The 20,558-nt window shown below is 58.5% G+C and overlaps 1 protein-coding gene across 1 annotated transcript; it reads right to left on the reverse strand.

Annotated features, from left to right (window-relative positions):
- Positions 1-19,883: 19,883 nt before the first annotated feature.
- On the reverse strand, positions 19,884-20,302 carry NRARP (NOTCH regulated ankyrin repeat protein). Its single transcript, XM_050907881.1, has one exon. It carries the CDS (start codon positions 20,241-20,243, stop codon positions 19,896-19,898), a length of 348 nt encoding a protein of 115 aa, XP_050763838.1. The 5' UTR covers positions 20,244-20,302; the 3' UTR covers positions 19,884-19,895.
- Between the last annotated feature and the right edge of the window lie 256 nt (positions 20,303-20,558).

Below are 20,558 nucleotides of genomic sequence, written 5' to 3' on the forward strand. Positions count from 1 at the left end.
GACCTTCAGACCGCGGCCAGCGGGGCTGGCCAGTCCGGCTGGGGGGGCCCACTGGGGGGGTGTGGGGCAGGTGGTGGCCCCACACGGCCCCAGCCATGTGGCCCCGGGGCTCACCGCTGCCCTCGGTGGCAGTGGGGATTTGCAGAGAGCTGGCGTGGGGTGCAGGAGGGGAGGTGAGCATCCTCCCACCGCGCCAGGCTGAGCTCCTCACCCTCACCTGCTGCTACACCACCGCTTGGCCCAGACGCGGGGCCAGGACCTGCCCGTCTCCTTTATTCTACCTTGGGACTCATATTCCTGCCCTGGCACCTGTAAAGAGCCCTGATGGTGCCCCCAGCTCCGGCAGATCAGCCTGAGCCTGCAGAGAGGAGAGGAGAGGACCGAGGGGTCCCCAGCGCTCACCCCAGGCTGCCTAATCCTGACCAGTGTCCGTAGGGAGCAGAGCCCACACTGCCCGCTCCCCTTCTGAACCCCCTTCCCTGGGGGTCCCAAGCTTGTGGCCAACACCCAGGAGCCAGCTGGGTGTCACCCACCCCACAGCCGAGGGTCCCCGGGCCCAGCAGGCGCGGGAGGCGTGGGGCACGCCGTCCCTCCCCACCACTGTTTGCCTTCGCAGGATGATTAACTGAAACCAAACAGCCCGAGGGAAATGGCAAACAGAGCAAAGGGCAGGAGCCCCTCTCTGGGTCGGCCCCCGGCCCGGTATTTACAGAGAAGGGCCAGAGCCGGAGGCACGCTTGCAGGAGCCGGCCGGACTTTCACCCCTCCTCTCCACCGTGGGCCACCAACGGGCCCCTGGCGTAGGACCGATGGATGCCCTGCCTGGCCACCGTGGGCTGCTGGGGAGGCAGTGGTCCGGGCAGGGACAGCCTGAGCATCGCATCACACACACGTGTCCTCCCGCCACATCTGGGGTGTCCTGGGGAGCACGGGGGACATTTGGACATGAGACGGAGACCCCGTTAATAAGCCCACCTCATTAACCCGCCCTGTGCTTCTCTCTCTCTGGAGGAGCCCACCTCGGTCCAGAAGCAGCCCTGGGCTCCAGCCCCCCGAGCCGGGGGCTGCGGGAAGCCGGGGCTGGCTTGGGGGACCCTCCCCGCGCAGGGGTCCCCGCTGCCCCCGGCCCCTCCAGCGCTAGGTGGCAGCCGGCGGTAAGGAATGACCTGACCGGAGCCCGGCCCCGCTCCCGGTCCCCGGTCCCCGGCCCCGCTCCCGGTCCCCGCCGCGCTGCAGCCCCCGGCGGGCGGGGGGACCCCGCTGTGCCCCCCGGGGTGGCCCTTCCTTCGGCGGCAGGGCCGGGGCAGGTCCCCGGGCAGCGGAGGCAGCGTGGGCTGGCAGCGATGGGCAGCGGGGACCGGCAGCAATGGGCAGCAAGGACTGGCAGCGACGGGCAGTGGGGACTGGCAGCGACAGGCAGCAGGGACCGGCAGAAATGGGCAGCAAGGACTGGCAGCGACAGGCAGTGGGGACTGGCAGCAATGGGCAGCAAGGACTGGCAGCGACGGGCAGCGGGGAGCGACGGGCAGCGGGGACTGGCAGTGACAGGCAGCGGGGACTGGCAGTGACAGGCAGTGGGGACCGGCAGAAATGGGCAGTGGGGACCGGCAGCAATGGGCTGCTAGGACTGGCAGCGACAGGCAGTGGGGACCAGCAGCGACGGGCAGCGGGGGCTGGCAGCAACGGGCAGTGGGAACGGGCCCTGTGAGCTCTGCCAAGCAGGAATCGCTGTTGACTGCTCGCAGCGGGGCCGGAGCACCGTGCTGTCCTGGGGCAGTTGGTAGGCAATAGGCAACGGTCAGTGAGGCAGGACCGGCTGCCCGTGCGCTGCCCGTGTGCTGCCCATGGAGGGAACAGGCCTTCCCATGGCACTCGTGCACAGAAATGCCCCGTGGGGGCAAATGTGCCCAAACAGCGACGGACCCAGGTGTGAACAACACAGGACGCGCTCCTAAATATCCTCTTTGGGGACCAGTCTGCTTTACTGGGAGCACATATGCCCCATGCTGGGACCTGGCAGGGGAGGGAGGAGGATGCGTGACCCTGGCATCGGTCGTCCTTCTGTGGCTGCTGCTCGGCTCCTCTCCTCCCGCTGTGGGTGCTAAGGGGGAGCGGAGGGAGCTGTTCCCTTCCAAAGGACAGCAGCTGGGGAACCTGCAGGCCTGGGGCACATCCAGCCCGGTCCTCTCCTCTTCTGTACACGTGAACGCAGCGTGTGGCTGTGACTATGGACCCGTGGGCACCATCCTAGCTGGGAAAGCTGGGGAGCGGCTGTACTGGCTGCAAAACTCAGCTCGTGCACGTTGCCTCTGCTGAGAAAGGCCAGGGAAGTGGTGCAGCCCCCCCACCTCCTTGTTCACTTCCGAAAACACACTCACCATTCCCATCCCCGAGGCTGCGGCTGCGTTCATGCCGGGATCACTGAACGGCTGCTTTCACAGGGACGGGGATGGAGAAACCCCCCACGCTGCCAGAGCACAGGGCTGTGATGGAGCCTCTGCGGGGCATGGCTCTCCAGGGAGGGGGGCTGCTGGGACCCCAGGGTCCGGGGCCCTGGCCTCTGGGGTCCCATGCATGGCAGTCCCAGATGCAGCAGCCGGGACAGGCGGCTCCGGGTGCTCAAGAAGGGACGTTCCTGCGGATTGCTCTGGCAGGGAGACGGGGCAGCAGCGGTCCTGCGGGAGCTGCGGGGCGCAAGCAGCTGCCAATTTGCAGGAAGTTTAGGAAACGCTTTGGTTTCAGACCAGTTTGGACAGAAACCAAATGGAGGGAGAAACCACCAGATAATTCCTGCAGACCAAATTCCCCTGGCCCCACCGGCGCTGAGAGGCCCCAGCCCCCAGCAGCCCCCGCGGGGCCGGGCAGCGCTGCCGGAGCACGGTGGGCTGGCACGGGGGCAGGAGGCACGGCAGAACCGGGGGAATACCAGGCACCGCGAGCAGTGCCCCAAGGCCCCGTGCCCTGACCTGGTGGCTGGCGGCACATCAGGCAGACCCCTGCAGAGGTGAGGGCCACCAGGACTCAGTGCCCAACAGTGGAAAAAGGAGGTGCTATTTATTTACACGGGCCTGACTCCCCTCCTCTCCCACTCCCCAGCAGCTGTATTATGGGTTAGAGGAGACATTCCTGCCTAGTCCTTTCGCTGTCCCTTTATGAACCTGTTGTCCACGAGCTCATCCAGTCCCTTTCTGAACCTGCCAGTGTTGCCTGGCTCCTTTTTCCTCGCGGCAGCAAGCTCTAGATGTTCAAATCCTGCTATGTAAAGAAGTTTTATATTTTCTGTTTTAAACCCATCACCTGCTAGCGCTCCTTACTCCAAGGATTGCTGGAGTACTACAGTTTCTTGCTCATCTTGTCCACCACCTCCATGATTTTGCAAGCCTCAGTCATATCCTCCCTTGACCTTCCCCTTTCCAATTAGGGGAGTCTCAGCCTTTCGAGTTCCCTCTCATACAACAGACGCTTCATCTCCTCGGTTATTACAGAGCAGGTCCAGAGAAAGTCAACTCCTCTATCTCCTTCTTGAGCTGTGAAAACCAGAGCTCAAGCACACAGCACCCAAGATGAGGGCTCACCAAAGTTTTCTAGTTTCTACAGAACACTTTCCATCTTGTTCCCAACACCCTTCTTGATCACACAACATTTTGATGACTTTTTTGGCTGCTGCTGCCCATTAATGGTTCTCTGAAATCACCGTGTCAGTGATGGCTCCCAGCTCTCCTCCTGAGTTTAACGTCCTGTCCCGAGCTCCATGCCGATGCCCTGCTCCGATCGCTTCTCCCTTGAAGCATCACCTTCATTTCTCTACACCAAAGCTCACCTGCTACCTCTTTGCCCCTCGGTTTTGTGAGGTCCTTCTGAAACTCCTTGCCATCAACGCAGCCTTAGGCCATCCAGAAGAGCTCAGTGTCATCCATGAACTTGAAGATTTCCCTGTACACTCCCTTCTCCTGGGGGTGGATGAAGGTGTCAAATACAAAACCGGTCCCAGGGCTGGTCCCTGGGGGACCCCGCTGCTGACTGTCCTCCATCCTGAAGAACCCTACATGTTGCTTCTGATCCTTCAACCACCTTTCAGTTCATGGAAGAGCCTTTCTTCTGCTCCCACAGCAAGTTTGTTTCTTTAATAACCTTCGGTGTGGTGCCTCAACAGAAGCTTTCTGACAATCCAGACAGATGATGTCCTCCGGATCCTTTGCAGGAGCCCTGCCAGCTTCTCCCCAGCTCTGTGTTCAGCCACATGCTCAGCAATCCCACCCTTCCATATAGGTGCTGCTGTCTCACTGGTGCTACAGCAACAAGAATCTCCATTTTTTAGCTCCCAGCACCCTGTTGCCATAGCTGAAAGTTTCACCGGTCACCAGCCCGCTGCCTGGTTGTAAGGAGAGGTACCACGCTGCAGCCAGCATCTCTGCGGTTTCACATCTAAGTTCTTCCCAGACATGAGCAAACACCGTCTGTCCTGGGGACATGCTGATGGCCAGCTCGTCCCATCAGTCTGGGGCTTCCTCTAGATTTACTTCAAATTGGTCTGGCTCCTCTGAGCAACCTGCTGCAGCACGTGTGCCAGGCCTGGGCATCTCCCCACCACCGTTGGCCAACAGGGGAAAACACTGAGCTTCTTCACGGGGCCTCATCATCCTGACGGTCCCGTTACACCCCGGGCAGCCCCTCAGCCCCTAGCTGGCTTTCTGCCTTTGATGGTTTAAGGGCATGTTCTTCAACAGCTATAGCATCTCTTTCAGGGTGCTCTGCATATCCATTTTTAGCTTTTTAGTCTCCTGTTTCCCACAGAACTGCCATGTTTTGTGGACTTCCCTGTTCTCTCCTGGGCAAGCTTTCTCTTTCTGAAACATGGGCATTTTCCATGGTACCTCCATTTAGCTCTCCCATCAAACCAGGAAGGGGGCTGCTGAACCTCCTGATTTTCTTTTTGAATTGTGGCACATGTTTCACCCAGGCTTCTCACGCCCTATTTAACACCCTTCAGGTTATGTTTAGGATCTTGGGGTTTGGGGTATTTTTTGATAGTATGCCCCATTTCTACATCGTTCCCTTTCCTGAACTTATTAGGGGATATACCTGGCCCTCTCCGTCCCACTGCACTGTTAAACCTAGTAGCGTTGTGATTTTTAGAACGGGGCAGCTCCCCCAGTACCTCTTCAACTTGATCCCAAGCACTCAAGATCCAACCCAGAACAGCATCTTTGTTTGTGGGTTACAGATCTCATCGCTCCAAGAGGCTTCACTTACTGCACCCACAAATCGTATCTCTACATCTCGTCTTGATGAAGCTGGTCTGTACATGGGGGTGCGATCTCCCACCTCCACCATCTGAGCTTGCACTTTCTCTAGTCTCAATATTTCCAGATGACTTACTGTTCTCATCGTGTGCAATCTGAATTTTACATTTTTATTATTGGAGCCTGGGATTTTCACCTGCAAAGACTTCTCCATGCACTTTTTCCTACAGTGTTTCACTCTATACAATTCCCCTCCTAACCATACCCCTCCTCTGTCACTCCTATGAAGCTGGTAGCCGGGGCATCACTGCACCTCGGTGGTTACCATCCTTCCCCCACGTCTCTTTGTCCTGGTGCACGATGCCATCGCGTGCTGCCAAGCTTTCCATTTCCCCTTGTGCTCTCAGCACTGGTGTGAAAGCATTTCCAGTTCTGCCCTTGCTCCTGGGCCAGCCGTCTGGCAGCGTTAGGGCTCAGCACCCTTCACTTCTGCTTCGTGCCCTTCTCCAAATGCTCTGAACATCCAGGGCCCGGTTTGTCTCCCAAACGCCTTTTTGTCCCCTAGCTGTGGTTACGCTCCTGTCTGAGTCTGCCCAGGCTGTGGCCCGGGGAAGGTCTCTGTTTGCATTTGATCAGGGCTGGTCAAGTTCTGGTTTTAAAATAGCTGCAGTTATGGCTTTAAAATGACAGCTGCCAGGAAGGGAGCTGAGGCTGCAGGCACATGGGCTGGGTTTTGGGGGGTGGTGTGTCCCACAGCCCCTCTGCCCGGGAACAGCATGGGATGCTTGTGCTCTGCAGTGGGTTTCTTTTCTGTGCTCCACAAACCTGCCTCTCCTCCTCCTTCTCCACCTCCTCCTCCTCCTCCCTGCCCACTGGGTGCTCCTGCTTGGGGCTCTGCCCCTACCCTGCGGTTTTTGAGTTCCCTCATCCCAGCTGTGGCAGAGGGGAGTCTCTGGGCCTCGTATTGAGGGTGAACACCCCACAGCACTTGTGGGACTGGTCAGGAGACCTGCTGGAGGCTTGGGCCATGCTCAGCAGGCATCTCCCCAGCTTCAGAGGCTGGCTGGTATGCCAGGTGCTGCCTGCATGTCCTCACACTGGGCTTGCCAGCCCCGTGCCAGCCAAGAGGGTAGGCACGGATGGTGGTACAGGGTGGGTGAGGTGGGGACTTGCAAGGGGGCACGGGTATCATGGAAACCTCAGAGGATGCTGCCTTGTGTCCCGTGGGTCACAGAGCGCTTGGGGGCACATTGTGGGCTGAGGACAAGCTGCAGGACGAGAGCAGGCAGGACCACCAGCACGGCCAGCACATCTCTGATGCTCTTCAGAAAGAGAAGTTGAGTGTTCGGCAAAGGGCAGAGCAAAGGCGGGCAAGGGCTGAACCGGGGAGGGAAGCACAACCCAGCTCTGGGGGCTGCGACAGGCACAAAAGGCATCACAGAAGGCCTGGGGGAGGATGAGCAGAGATGTCCCTGATGGAGACAGGCTGGGACCGGCTCCATCTGTGGCCCAGGCACTTCTGTCCTGCTCCCAGAGTGTCCCCTTGGCACCCACCACCCATCAGAGCTGGACGGCAGCTGTGGACCTGCCGGTGCAGACCTGCTGGGCTGCTGATCGGTGGCAATGACCCATGGTGGCCTGTGTCTCAAGGCTGGTGCTCAGCCACGTCTGGGTGCGTGGGACAGCAAGAGGGGTGGATGGTAGAGCAAGAGAGCTGCTGGGATAGCCGGCTCCCCAGCGCCCCGAGGCGGCACACGTGCCCTCCAGGACATCCCTGGGGCTGGCTGCACGGGTGCAGAGGGACGGGAGCTCCACCTTGGATGGAGCTGCCCACCTGGCTGGGGTGGCACTTGGAGCAGGGTCTCAAGGTGGAGGTGGCATGGCCGTGTGTCTGCCCGGGAGGTGTGTCAGCATCCTCGTGTCAGGGTGGCAATGTGCCACTGGGTGCCCCTCTGTGGGTGCTTGTGCTTCAAGCTGCCTGGTCGCTCTGTCTCCAGCCAGAAGCATCAGCCCAGGCATCTCGGTGCCCAGAGATATGGGGACACCTGCCCATCCGCCCACACGTGTCTGTCTGCACAGGTCCTTCCTCTGCCTGGCCGCTGGCCCTGGGGCTGCCCTCTCCACCCCAAAACCCCAGGGGACCCTTCCCATGCGTGCCCGGGGGGCGATGCCACCGCGTCCCCATCCCGGTGCAGCGCCCTGTCCCCGAGCCGCCCGCTGCTCCGGCTGCCCAGCCGTACAGATGGCTCCTCTGCCGCGCCGGGTCGCAGCCTCCACCCTCACGTGCGGCTGCTTTTTGTGTCCCTTCTCGCTGCGCGTCGGCCTCACCCCGTCCCTCCCGCCCCTCCGCCGCCCGCGCCCCCCGGCGCAGCCCCCACCGGAGCCAGCCACACACACAAGTGAACTTTTCTGCGTTTTCCAGCAATTAAAAAGAATAAAGCAACAGTTGTCTCCAGGCAGGGCATGGATCCTGGTGACCCTGATTTTCTGTGTGGCTGGGCAGGGTGAATGGGGCTATTGAGACCCCGATGACTGGCATCTCCACTCCAGGATTGTCTCCCCTTCCAAGTCCCCCTCCCCGCGCTCTCCTCCTCCCTACCCTCCTCCTCGCTTTTAATTTCCTTCCTGCAGAGAGCTGCTCATCCCCTTCCCATTGGCCAAAGGCCTGAAAGGGAATGGAGGAGACAAGGGAAGGATTAAAGACGCTCTGCTTAGGAGCAGGCAGCCTGAATACAAGATGCACCGGCTGGGAAAGAATGGGGGCTTAGTGGGGCACCAGATCAGACCCGCCTCCACCGCATTCAGCCCGACCTGCATTCCTGCATTGCTAAGCAGGGACCTTTCTCCCCGGCCGGCCCGTCAGAGGGACGCCCCGGACCCCTGTCCCACCTGCCGCTGCAGGTAGACCTGCCCGGGATGGTCCCACCACGCTGCAGCCCCTCGGGGTGCAGCCACGATGGAGGACAGCAGCGCTACGGTGCTTGCAGGTCCCTTGGGGGGACTGGTCCCCAGTCCAACCTGGGACACAGTGTCCCCAGCCAGCCCCACGAGGATGAGGAGTCAGCTGGGGCATCCCTTGGACCAGCTTGGGAGCAACGTGGGGCAATTCAGGTCACTGGGACATTCACAGCCCTGGCCGCAGCAGAGCTATGGGCCTCATCCTGCAGGGCTGAAGCTTAAGGCAGGCACCGCTGCTCAGCGCTCAGAGGAAGGCTGGAGCCTGCAGCAGGGTTAGGCCTGTGCTTGTGTGCCTGGAGAAGGGCTGGGGCACTGCCAGCCACAGCCTTGGTGTCAGAGACGGTGGTGCCCCACTGCTCGTCAACCATGTCCTCTCATAGAAGACCCCCAAAAATCCATGGTGTTCACTGCCCTTTTCAGCACCTCCTCTAGCCATGCACTTTGGGGTGCACGTGGGGCACGGTGGCTTGCATTCATCTCTTCCACTGATCCCATTTACCCCATACCACCAGTGTGTGCGTGATGAAGGACTGGTCACGCTCCGGTCTTTGGGCTGCTCCGACAGCAAGTCTGGGGTAGGGTGGATTTTGCTGCTGGGGCTGGTCCTTGGGAGGGGCTGGAGCAGAGTGAGATGGTGGAGCATGGGCTTGGGGTCACACTGGGAATGAGGGGCCCCCAAGGGCAAGGGTGGGCGATGGCCACGTATCACTGACCAAACCCACGGGGAGTCACCCAAGGAGCAGGACTGTGCTGTCGGCAGCATCTGGGTCTTTCCATGCCTCTTGCACCCTCCACGCCAGGTCGACCCTCCATGTCTTGTCTCAGGTCAGGAGCAGGCAGAAGTGAGTCACCTGGCCAGGGTCGTGCAGGATTGGTGCCTGCTGCCTCTGCCCAAGGACACCCCCCTTGCCAAGGCAAGGCCAGCCCACCGAAGCCGGAGCAGCACAGCCCCCTCCATGTTATTACCGTGCTGGCTCAATCCTCAGTGTTTGCACACACGAGTTCCCCACGGTAGGGGCGGAAACACCTCCCTTCTCTGTGAATTGGGAATCTGAGGCTGAGACTCCTGGCTGGAGCTGGTTTCCTTCACAGGACAGGGGAAGGTTGTTCTTGGAAACCTCTCCGGATCCCTGCCAACGTTCACCCCGGAGAGCTCTGTTTTCTGGGGGAACGCATCCCTGGTGGAGCCCAGCAAGGCCCCAAAGTGAGCAAGACCTTTCCAGGCTGAGAAGCTGGTGGGCTGCAGTGGGGAGCAAGGATGGGGTGGGTCAGCAAAGCCCTACAGCCCCGAAGCATCAGCTGTGAAGGCACCCCAGGGGTCCCACGCTGCTAGGAGCATCCTGGGGAGCCCAGGTTCCCATGCAGGGCCACACCTCAGGGCACTGCACGTACAGCTTTGGGGCCCTGCACTGCAGGGACAGGGCTCTGAGCTCCCGTGTCCCGTGTAGAGGTTAATGTCATTTTAGGTTTCCTGAGGGTTGTCCCACCTCTCCCCATCTTCTGATCTAGATCTCCTGCTGGCCTGCTCCCTCATGCACCCCAAAGCCGTGCAGCACATGCGATGGTCAGGATGGAGCCCTGGGGACCACATGAACGCGGCTGCAGGAGCCCAGGGTGGGATATGGCCGAGCACACAGAGGTGGCCTGTCAGGGCAACCTCCATCACCTTCCAGAGTCTTGATTGTATTGATACAGAGCAGGATTCAGGCACCAAAGGATAGCCACCCTGTGCCGGCTGAGATGCCCCAGGGTGCCCAGGACATCTGTGCAACTCTAGGAGATGGGATGACCTCCAGACCCTGGGGCAAGGGCCAGGCAGGACATGCGAGGACACCTCAAGCAGCAGAAGCAGCTTGGGTGTAAGTGCTGCCATCCCTCCCCTGCTTCCGCAGCCTGCGAAGGAGCCCAGACACCACCTCAGATGGACACCTCAGGGTCAGAGCTGAATCCCACCCCACTGACCAAGCTGCGCAGGCAGGGTGCCAGTTACTGCTGCCTCCTGAGCACCGCATGTGACCATCACAGTCTCCATGGTCCAGCTGGCATCACTCAGACAACTTCAATCTTCACATGCTAAAATCCATGATTTTAACGCATTTTTCAATATTTGGTACTAAAAGCCCTATCTCCTGGAGTCCTGTGACGCCAGCAGAAACTTGGTGCCAGAGAAGAGTATGAAATCCTTCCTGGAGATACGTCTCCATTTCCATCCCAGAAGGCAGAAGAAAATGCCCATCTATTCCTCCTCCAGAGAAGAGTCACATCCCTTCAGGCATCCCACCACCTGCCACCAGCCTCAACAGTTGACATGGAACCCACCTACACGTCCACCTCCATCACTGCATCTTCTCGCTCAGGGAACGAGGTCTGAGGTCTTTGCACCAGAAAGCTGCTCTGACTCTAGAGCAAAATAGACAAAATGGGCAGGAAATCACCAATTTTGGCATAAGGAACCTCCGTTATCAGCATGAGGCGCCTCCCCGCGGGGTAGGCACCAGCCGTGGTGAGGCAGAGGTGGCTGGTCCTCGCTCAGGGGCGGGTGGGCACGCCGCAGTGGCCCTCGGCTGTGCCTGGCCCTGCAGGAGCCCTCTCCCTTCTCACCCTTCACCAAGACCGGGAGCCCTGCCCTTTGGGTTTCTCTGTGGGAGATGTTCGCCACCCTAAGATTTGGGTGTCCCCATTGCCCCGTCACTGCTGTAACACTCCCCAGCACCGTCAATGGGCAGGAGCCACTGGGGGGGTCCCCACCTTGTTGCACCCCCAGACTCTCCCATCCCGTGTGGTTCCCATCCAACCCCCGGCAGCTGCCCACGCTGCCTGCAGAAACCAGGAGCCCATCCCAATGGAGGAGCCCAAGGGTCCCAGGCAGGGAAGGAAGCTGAAACACAGGTGAAAGGCAACTCATCGCCCCGTGCGGTGGCCGGGGCCGTTGTCCTTCCGTTTCCCAGCCCGCGGCAGACACAGCCCCCGAGCAGCCCAGCGGGGATGGAGAGCCCTTCCCTCCGCCCGGCCGGGATGGAGAGGGACCACGGGGCTTTCTCTTTAATGCAATGCTATGAATACTCGGGGTCTTTCTGCTCGCTGTTTAATGGATTTGAATGTGAAAAGGTGGTGGAATTGGGAAGAGGGGAAGAGAGGGGGGAGGCCAGGCCTCTTTGTTCGGGGATGCTGCTCCAGCCTTGGATTTATTTAGCATTTGGAGGGCTCTGGGGTCTTTCTCTCCTCCCCAGCCGCTGCAAAGGCTCGCTCCCTTTTCTGCCTCATGCTTATTAGCATAGCAGCTGCTCTGGGAGAGGGGCTAGGCAAGAGAAAAGGATAGAGGCGTCCAGGAAATGAATAGGAGGGGAAAAAAATAGCTTAAAAGGACACAGGCTTTGAATGAGGGGGAGTTGTGAGTGGAAAAGGGGACGGGGGCAGCTCGGAGTTGTCACCGTAGCTGTGAATGTGAGCAGGGTGAAATGCGAGGACCCGCTGGGATGGTTGCCCCGGTCAGGCGCTGTGCCAGGGGACGAGGGCCTGATCCTGGCGCTGCAGAGCAAGGCCAGGGATGCCCCGTAGCCCTCTGCTCACGGGGACGCACTGGCTGGTGGGTGCTGAGCTGGCAGCCTCCTGCAGCCACAGCCCAGCTGCCTCGCGCCACCCTACACCCCTCTTCCTGCAGGGATTCGGGGTGCCCCAGCCCCCTGTGGCTGGGGCTGGGGGTCCCCCAGCTGTGAACTCCAAACTGAAGCATCCAGGGAGAGATCCCAGTAAGTGTAGCAGCAATGGGTGGTTCCCAAAGGTGCAGGGCTGCTGCAGGAGCCGACTCCTCTCCATGGGGCAGGCTGGGCACGGGATGGGGCAGCAGGGGAAGCCCCCGGGGCACGCTGCAAGCATGCAACCCGCTCCCTGGCAGAGCCCTCCAGCCACCGGATGATTGAGCGGAAAATATCATAATTAAAGGAAATCAGGTGTCCAGGGAGCTGCCACACCGCTCCTGCCCCTGCTCGCAGAGGGACGGCCACACTGCAACGTCCCAGCGAGAGCTCCCCGAGCAAGCAGGGGTGTGCGGGCAGAGGTCTGGTCCTAAGCAGAAAACCTGGGAGAGGGCTGGGCACATTCGGAGTCCGTCTGTGCAATTGCATCGTGCGTGATAACATTGCTGTTGACTGGGCATAGGTGAGAAGTGTTTTTTCAGCTGGAGAAAACAAGAACTGAGGTTGCAGTGCACTCCCGGGGGTGAGAGGAGGCCTCAGAGATGCCGTTTCCAGGTAGAGGCTTTCCTTGGTTGTATAATTCATTTGGAGCCAGGAGTCTGCTCGTTGTGCCCTTGTGTTTCAGGGCACAAACCATCAGTCCCAGGGTGCTGCTCAGGCCCCAGGCAAAGGCTCAGCCTCACATTGCCCCACCAACGCATCGCAGAAGCTTAGTAGAGCTGCCAGTCATTGCCCGGACGATGTCCCCTCTGGCCATGTCCCCTCTGGCTACGTCCCCTCCAGCCAGGGGTGCATGTGGCCATGCTCGCTGTGTCAACCCTGGCTCTGCTCTGTGCTGTGCGGGAGCGTCTGCCTGCACCCCCGTGCCGGGCTCCCGGGGTCCTCCATGCCTGTGGCAGGGCTGGCACCGAGGTGGGGGTCAGCAGAGCCAGCCATGCTGCTGGCATGTCCATCCTGCCCGGGATAAACATGAAGCTGGTTGGTGCTGGGCTGGATCAGAGACAAGGAGGATGGATTTGTCGGTGAGCAAGTGCTGGCCGTGGCTGAGGACAGCCCGCCGTGCGCTGCCCCGCCGGAGGGGCTGACGTGAAGGGCCGATGCTCATGGCTGGGTTTCTGTGCCCCTCCGCACTCCTCCAGGCTGCCAGGGCTGCTGCCCAGATCAGGAGGGGAGAGGGGAGGCACCCTCTGGGGAGCCTCTTCCTAAAAAGCAGCGGGAGGACATTTCCAGCTCAGCCGGGCCAAGGTCTGCCACCTTGCGAGGGTGCTGCCGGAGGTGCTGCTCTCCTTGGCCTGCTCTCAGACACTGCTCCCAGCCACAGAACACTGTGGATTCAGGCTGAACGAGGAGTTTTGAATTAAAACAGTTGTCCCAGCCACCCCCCAGCCTGTCATCCATTCAGCAGTCCAGCTTTGCCTCTGTCCATTCTTCTACCCATCCCTCTGTCCATCCGCAGCCATGCCTCTATTCCCCCATCCCTCCCCAGCCACCCCTGATCCCTCCAGTCCTCCATCCCTCCATGTCCCCAGCGATCCCCCCCAACCCTCCCCAGCCATCCCTCAATCCCTCCATCCAAGCATCCTTCCACCCCTCCACACCCAAGCCCCATCCACTGTCCTCCCCAAACCAAGCCAAACCAGCATGTTGCCCTGCTTGGCCGTTTCTTCAGGGTCAGGAAGAGAAATCTGCTGACATGAAGAAGCCAAAAACTACATTGCACCCACAGGTCTGCATCCCACCTGGTGTGAGACCCAGAGGTCACCTCTCCCTGGGCACCCCTTGCTGGGCACCCCTAGAGATGGGTGCTCGGGGTGGCAGTGGGACGTGGCAGCTGAAGAGTTTCTGGGAAGAGAAGAAAGACATTTCTCCTGCCCACACGACGGAGCAGTGTCATTCCCTGGGACGCTCACTGCCACCGAGGAGAAGCGGGAGCTGCCTGCGGTCCCTGTGCTGACGCATCCCAGGCGACACAGCCCCCCGAGCATGGTGGTCTGCGGAGTGACAGCGATTTTAGGGCATGGGGGCTTGGCGCTGCAAACCCCGTACCCGCCTCGTGGCAGGGTGTGAAGGTCGTGTACACCCCAGGAAGAGCCCAAAATGACTCCATGCCGCAGGAACGGGACGGCCAGCTCCAGCCCCAGCCTGGGAGGGATGTGGGGGGCTGGGGCCTTTGCACCGAGTCCCAGCACCGAACACCGCAGCAGCTTCGGGTCAGCAGCAAAACAGGTCGAAACCATGAGCCGTCCCGTCCTGCACCACGCGCTGTGGACCCCCGGTGCCGCCGACTGCAGCCTGCCCGGCCACCCTGCCACCCCCTCCCACCCACCCACCCACCCAGGCAGAGGGGTTCACCCCGACGGCAGGGATGGAGCCCAGAAAGCCTCGAGAAGGGGCAAAATATGAAGGCTGGAAACGAGGCCAGCCTGGCCGGCCAGACCGAGCCGCCGGCTCCTCCCCGGCACCAAACAGAAGTCGATTGTGATTTTTTTTTTTTTTTTAAAAAAGGTAACTCCTATTCGGATCTGCAGGCTGCGGCATTATCATAGTCATACAAACGCCCAACAAAGCATCTATTTAAAATGTACTGAATTTTGATTACAGCCCGTCCCCTCTCGCTCGCCCGCTCGCCGTCTTTCTTTCTCATTCATTACTTACTGTGTTAAGCTCCCTGAAATTCAAATAAAATCCCACCTCCTCCCCCCCATCCATATGCGTTGGTCGATTCAGCTCCGATGGCCGGGCTTGACGGATGAAGGGCAATAGAAGAGAAGACAAAGCTGTCAAACCTCGCCGGGCTGTGTTGACTTCCCATTGCCCCTGCGGCCGGAGGGGAGCCCGATCCATCTGGTTTGGAGTCAGTAGCACAAACAAAAGCAAAAGACAATGGCAGGAAGCACTTGAAAGTTCAAATTCTTGCTTTGGTTTCTCTTGGAACAACAGCACCTACGTAATGCGGCCGGCGGACAATAACGCGCAGCCAGGGACACGCAAAAATGCCAGAAGAATGTGCTTACGCCACCAAACGATCCAATATTTTTGTTTTATTGGAACAAAAATAGAAAAGGGAAAAAAAAAAAAGGAAAAAAAAAGCAAGTCTTTGGAGTTCCTAGATTTCTTGGACGGGGTTTCTGTAGAGAGGAGAGCTGCAAAGCGGGGTGGCCACGGGCAGTGCAGGGAGCCCGGCACCGGGGCGGCTGCTCCCCGACGGGCTCAGCCCCGGGGGGTCGGGGTTCGGCTGCGCCCTCGGCACGTCCCCGCTGCTGGGGCCGTCGCACGTGGGAGCCTGGGGACACAGGGCGGCTTCGCGGGTGCTGGGCTCGGTGCCAGGAGGGTGCGATTTGTATTCACCGCCCAGCCCAAATCCCCTGCAAAGGGGCTGCCGGAGGCCCCAGCCCGCTCCGTCCGCTGCGGGGAGAGAGGAGCTGTGTGCAGAAATGCTGCGGTTCCTCGGAAAAACCCATCCTTGAGGTCGTGGCTGGCCTGGCCCAGCTGGCTGAAGCCCTGGGACAAGGTGAATGGCGAGAAGCCGCAGGGCTGAGCCGAGCCGGGCTGAGCCCAGCCCTGTGGCAACCCAAAGCGGGCACCTGGATGAGTTTTGTGCAGCATCCCAAGCCCAGGGGAGAGGCAGGGGAGCTGCACCCACGGGTGTAACCCCGCAGCACCCCGGCCCTGGGCAGCACTGTGATGGTGGGAGGTTTGGTGGCACTCGCCAGCGCTGGGGTCGGTGTCACGCAGTGCCCAAGCGGGACAAAATCGTACCACGGCAGGACAGGGGAGCGGTGCTCGCCCCACACACACGTCCCATACGTTTGGCCACAGCCAGCGGCTGCTGCGAGACCCCGGGCGATAAACCCGCAGGACCGCCAGCGGTTGCAACTGATGGGTTTGGTATCATCTTTCTTTTCCTGCTAAAAACCAGCCGGGTCACTCGGTGCCCATTTTTTCCATGCTGTCACCTAGGCAGGCTGCGTGTCCCCAGGGCACCCCGGGGCAGCCAGCCGTGTCTGTCCCAGGCACCGTCCCATGCTGGCGCTGGATGGCACAGGGCTTGGCACATCAGAGCGGAGGTTGGCCATCCTGGAAAGGTCACACCGAGCCTTTTCTCCAGGTTTCCTCCCCACTGCCATTTGCAGGACACCACTCCTGGCATCCCTGGGAACCCACACCCTGGAGCCAAACTGGGCATGGCACAAATTTCCCGGGGATTTAGGCATTTCCAGAGCTGCCCAAATTATCGATATAGAAAACCCTCATCCAAAAACTCACACTGCTGCCAGGGAGGGAGGCTTACCTGCACCCTGCCTGCAAAGCCCCGGCTGCGGGCAGGGCCCAGCCGGTGCAGGCACGGGGCTGCCTCTGCTATTCCCACCTCCCAGAGCAGCTGGATCCTGCCTGCAAAGCCTCCAAAGGTGCAGGGCTCAGCCCGCTTTTGGGCACTGGCCTGCTCTGAGCCATGCAAGGGGGCCGAGATGCCTTTGGGGATGGAGACCCTCACCCCATGCCAACCCTCACCCCACGCCCCTTCCAGGGGGTGGCAGAAGCCACCATCAGTTTCTAGCTGGAGGTGACCCCATCCTCACAGCCCAAGGGCTTGGCAAGGACCAGGCCACCTCAAACCCTTGCTGGGGCCCAGGACGGGAATAAAAAAAGCCCGGGAAGGTTTGCAGGGAGCCATGCGGGTGCTCGGCTGGCGCAGCTGCAGACCCATAGAGGTGTCCCATTCCCAATGTCTGTGACTGCTGCTGCTGGGACCCAGCCTGGGACCAGCCACAGGGCTCCCACCTCACTCCCCCAGGGCAGGCGGCTTCTTTAGGACCACCTCAAACCCCACATGCCTGGTCCAGCATCAAGCTTCGGTCCGAGCCATCGCCCCTGCACCAGCCTCCAAACACTGGGATGGGGCAAACCAGGACAGCCCCCTGCCCTGTCCCCAAGAGCTTCCTCCAGCCTTCGGGAAGGGGCTGGCAGGGGCTGCATGCACCAGCATCCCCCTCCTGCCCCCCAAAATCCATCCCAACCATCACCCTCTGGGGATGCGGTTAACCCCAGAAGAGCTACAGGTTCGGACACTGAAATGGGGACCTGGGGGCCCGGCCAGCCGCCCCCCACCGCGGGAGCCACCCAGCATCGCCCATAACCATGTGGGAAAGAACAAACGAAAAAGCCATTTATTTTTTTTTTATAAAAAGATCAATGAAAAATTTATTTATAAATTTCGCACTCTGGGGCTACACGTCTATATCATACACTCAGGAATATGCTGTACTGTACAGACTTTATCCAGTTAGAAATGATCATATAGTGACCCACATACAGCTTCAATATAAGCCTAAAAATTCTTAACATTAATTAACATAATTAAAAAAGGTATTCGCATCTAAAGAAAAATCTACAGAAAAACTCCTTTCTGGAGCAATCTGTGCATCAGCTTCAATGTCTGCTTATTTCACTGACATTATCAATATATTCTTCTTACAAAAATAATAATAATAATTAAAAAGATGACTGCCGGAAGGCGACCAGTCATGCACAAAAGAGCCTCCCCCACCTGCCTCTTTTTTTTTTTATCTTGTACTCCCCGTTTTGGCGTGAAGGGTCAGCAGCACGATGAGCCAACAAGGGGGGTGGGGGGACCCTCATTTCAATTTGAATCAATCTGCATCCCTTTTACTTCTCAGGATCAAGAGAGACGGGGGGGTGTGGGGGTTGCATAGAAAATTGAAACTCTAGGGACTAGGAAGGGCAGCAGCTTTTCAGTAAAATACAAAGGGATGTAAAAATACATCAACTCACAATTTCAGAGCAAACCCCCTTCCCCGACATAGTTTCCCAAAATCTCAGCGTGTCTAAAGCTCCAGGAGGCTGGAAAGGAACAATACTTTTCTTAAACAACTCGCCCAGCAATTCACACAGGAGATTCACAGTCTTAATAGGTATTTTATAAAAATATAAATATGGGTTACATCATGTTGTCTTTACAACACTGGACAGAGCTCCCTTTAGACTGGGTTTATAACCAAGATTTCTTTTTAAAAATCCATCTAGAACTTGGCTTTACAATACACTTTTTAATATCATGTCATAAATGTTATGACATTTCATTGTGGCAAATCCATTTAGTCAAAAAAAAATATAAATGTGCAACCATCTGGTAATGACGATAAAACCTCGCTAGAAAAGATCTTGTTCCCACCCCGTAACTGTCGCACAGAAGCACCAGTGGAAGTGCTGGACACCCCCTTCCATGCTCACAGAAAGACTTCGGCCAAGCAGTTCCTTGCAAATTACAGCATTAACAGTAGGCGCTTTCGACAGGGCTTTTTCCATTTTCTTCTTTAAATCTGGAGCTTTTTAAAATCACCTCAAGTTGTTGAAGTGGAGAAAACCAAAACCAAACTGCAGGTGAAACCATCAGAGACAAAGCAGAATATTCAGTGCAATGGGAAATAATCATGGCAGACTCAAGTTTTTTAAGACTAGGGGAAGAAAAAAAAAAAAAAAGCATATTTCCCAAACCATATTTTTGAAACACTCACCACCAGCTTCAAACAAAACCAGGCTCACAATCTTCACCCACAAATATATACATACATGATAAATAGTTAAGACACAACCCAAATAAACCAGCAGGTAACTATTTTCTTTTTTTTAATCATAATGGTTTGGATGCAGGGAGCAAGAGAGGAAAGAGCGGGGAGACGGCAGTGATACGGATGGTTTTAGTGCAGACGAAGAGAAGAGGGCTGAAAGACCAGCGGGAGAAAGGAGACTTCTGAAATTTTCCGCATTTTCCAAATGGATGTTCTTGTGCCATAGCAATAAAAAGCAGCATTTGCGATTATACGTGCAGTCACTTCAAAATGCGACTTCGGGTGGCTTTCTCTTCTTCCTCCCTTTCTTTTATAGATATATATATTTAGGCATATATATATAATATAAAAGGCAGGTGAATCTACATACGTCAAATGAATCGTTCTGCATTGAGAAGTGTTATCCAAGTTTCACCAAAAGAAAAAAAAAAAAGTTCCCAAACTATTTTCAGTAGTTTTCCGGCATCTCTCTAGGCAGCAGAGAGCGCTCGCGCCCCTTTTCTGTGCAAAAGCAAATCCTCTGCCTCTAGAGTTTATTTCACTTTTTTTTTTTTAAAGAAAAAAAAAAGTCCAGGATTTGCTAATCCCTCTTTACACACAAAACCAGAAGGATTCAATGTCTTTTCCTGGGATCTCACGCGTGCTAAACGGATTCAAGGAGCGGGTGAGGACGCAGACTTTCTTCGGACACCCAAAAAAGAAAACCAAGGCAGAAAACCCAACGCAAAATAAAACAAAAAAAGGAGCAATCGGGGTGAGAAAAACGTGTCTGTCATATTCCAATGGAGTCGCCTCGGAAAAAATAAAAAATAAATCAGCGGTGGGAAAACACTGGGAGAAGCTTGCAAGAGGAGGAAGATTTTCCCGCTCTTCCTCGCCGGGGAAGGGCCGCGGGCGGCCGGGAGCCCCCAGCCCGTCCCAGGGCATCGCTCCCGGAGCCCGGGGCTGGCACGGCTCTTCGCTCCAGGAGGGGGGGAACACCAGCACCACTCGTTACGGCGGGGGGAAGGCGGGTGGGTTTTTGGGGAGCGTTGAAATGAATTCGTTTCTGAGCCAGAATACTTTAAGTCGGAGGGACGGGAGCGAGGGGAGCAGGGAGGGAGGATTAAATATTAGCAGGGAGGGGACGGGGGAGCCTTTAAAGCATCTGACCAGATGTCAAACTGAAACCGTGAATACTGTGAGTGCAGCCGAGGTAGATGGAGGAAAAAAAAAACAAAACAAAAACGTATTACAGTAGGAAAACAACCCTTGGAAGGAAAAAAAAAATAAATGTAAAAGCAGGCGAACGGTGGCGTGTTTTGCGTGGGGCCCCAAATCTTCGCCAAATAAACCCCTCGCGGGGGTGGGAGCAGCTTTGGCGGCCGGGGGAGCGGGGAGGGGGCTGGGGGGGGGCGGCGGCCCCGGCATCACCGGGCGCCGGCGGAGTATTTGGCCTTGGTGATCAGGTAGAGGACGATGTCCTGGTGGCCCCCGAAGGCGGCGATGTGCAGGGCGCTCCAGCCGTCCCGGTTGGCCAGGCGGATGTCGGCGCCGAACTTGACCAGGAGCTTGACCAGCTCCAGGTTGCCGTCGATGACGGACTGGTGCAGCGCCGTCTGCCCCTCGGGCCCGAAGGAGTTGACGTTGAACTCGCAGTTCGTCATGTTCTGCAGCAGGGACTGCAGCTCCTTGGTGTTGCCGCGCCGCACCGCCTCCTGGAAGACGCGCTGGCTGGGCGGCGGCGCCGCGCACGGCGACACCTCGCTCTGGCTCATGCCGCCGCCTCACGCCCCGCCGCCCCGCATGGACGGCGACGCCTCCGCCCGCCCGGGCATGCGGTGGCGGGCGGCTGCTGCTGCTGCTGCTGCTGCTGGCGGGCTGTTGCTGCTGCCGCTGCCGCCGACCGCCGCGCAGCGGCCCCCGGGCCCCCGCCGCCGCCTCCGCGCTGCTGCCGCTCCGCCGCTCCGCCGCCGCGCCCGGGCCTCTCTGGAGCGGAGCCGGCCCCGCGCCGCGCCTTTTACCCACCCTTTTATTTGCATAACAATGGCACGGCCGTGACGCGGCGCCGAGGGGCGGGGCGCCGCCACCGC

The sequence above is a fragment of the Gymnogyps californianus genome, chromosome 18, assembly GCF_018139145.2.
Source record: "Gymnogyps californianus isolate 813 chromosome 18, ASM1813914v2, whole genome shotgun sequence".
Classification (NCBI taxonomy): domain Eukaryota; kingdom Metazoa; phylum Chordata; class Aves; order Accipitriformes; family Cathartidae; genus Gymnogyps; species Gymnogyps californianus.

What these genes read in the sequence shown, in the direction of transcription:
- NRARP (XM_050907881.1), bottom strand. Translation starts at nt 20,243, where the DNA reads ATGAGCCAGAGCGAGGTGTCGCCGTGCGCGGCGCCGCCGCCCAGCCAG.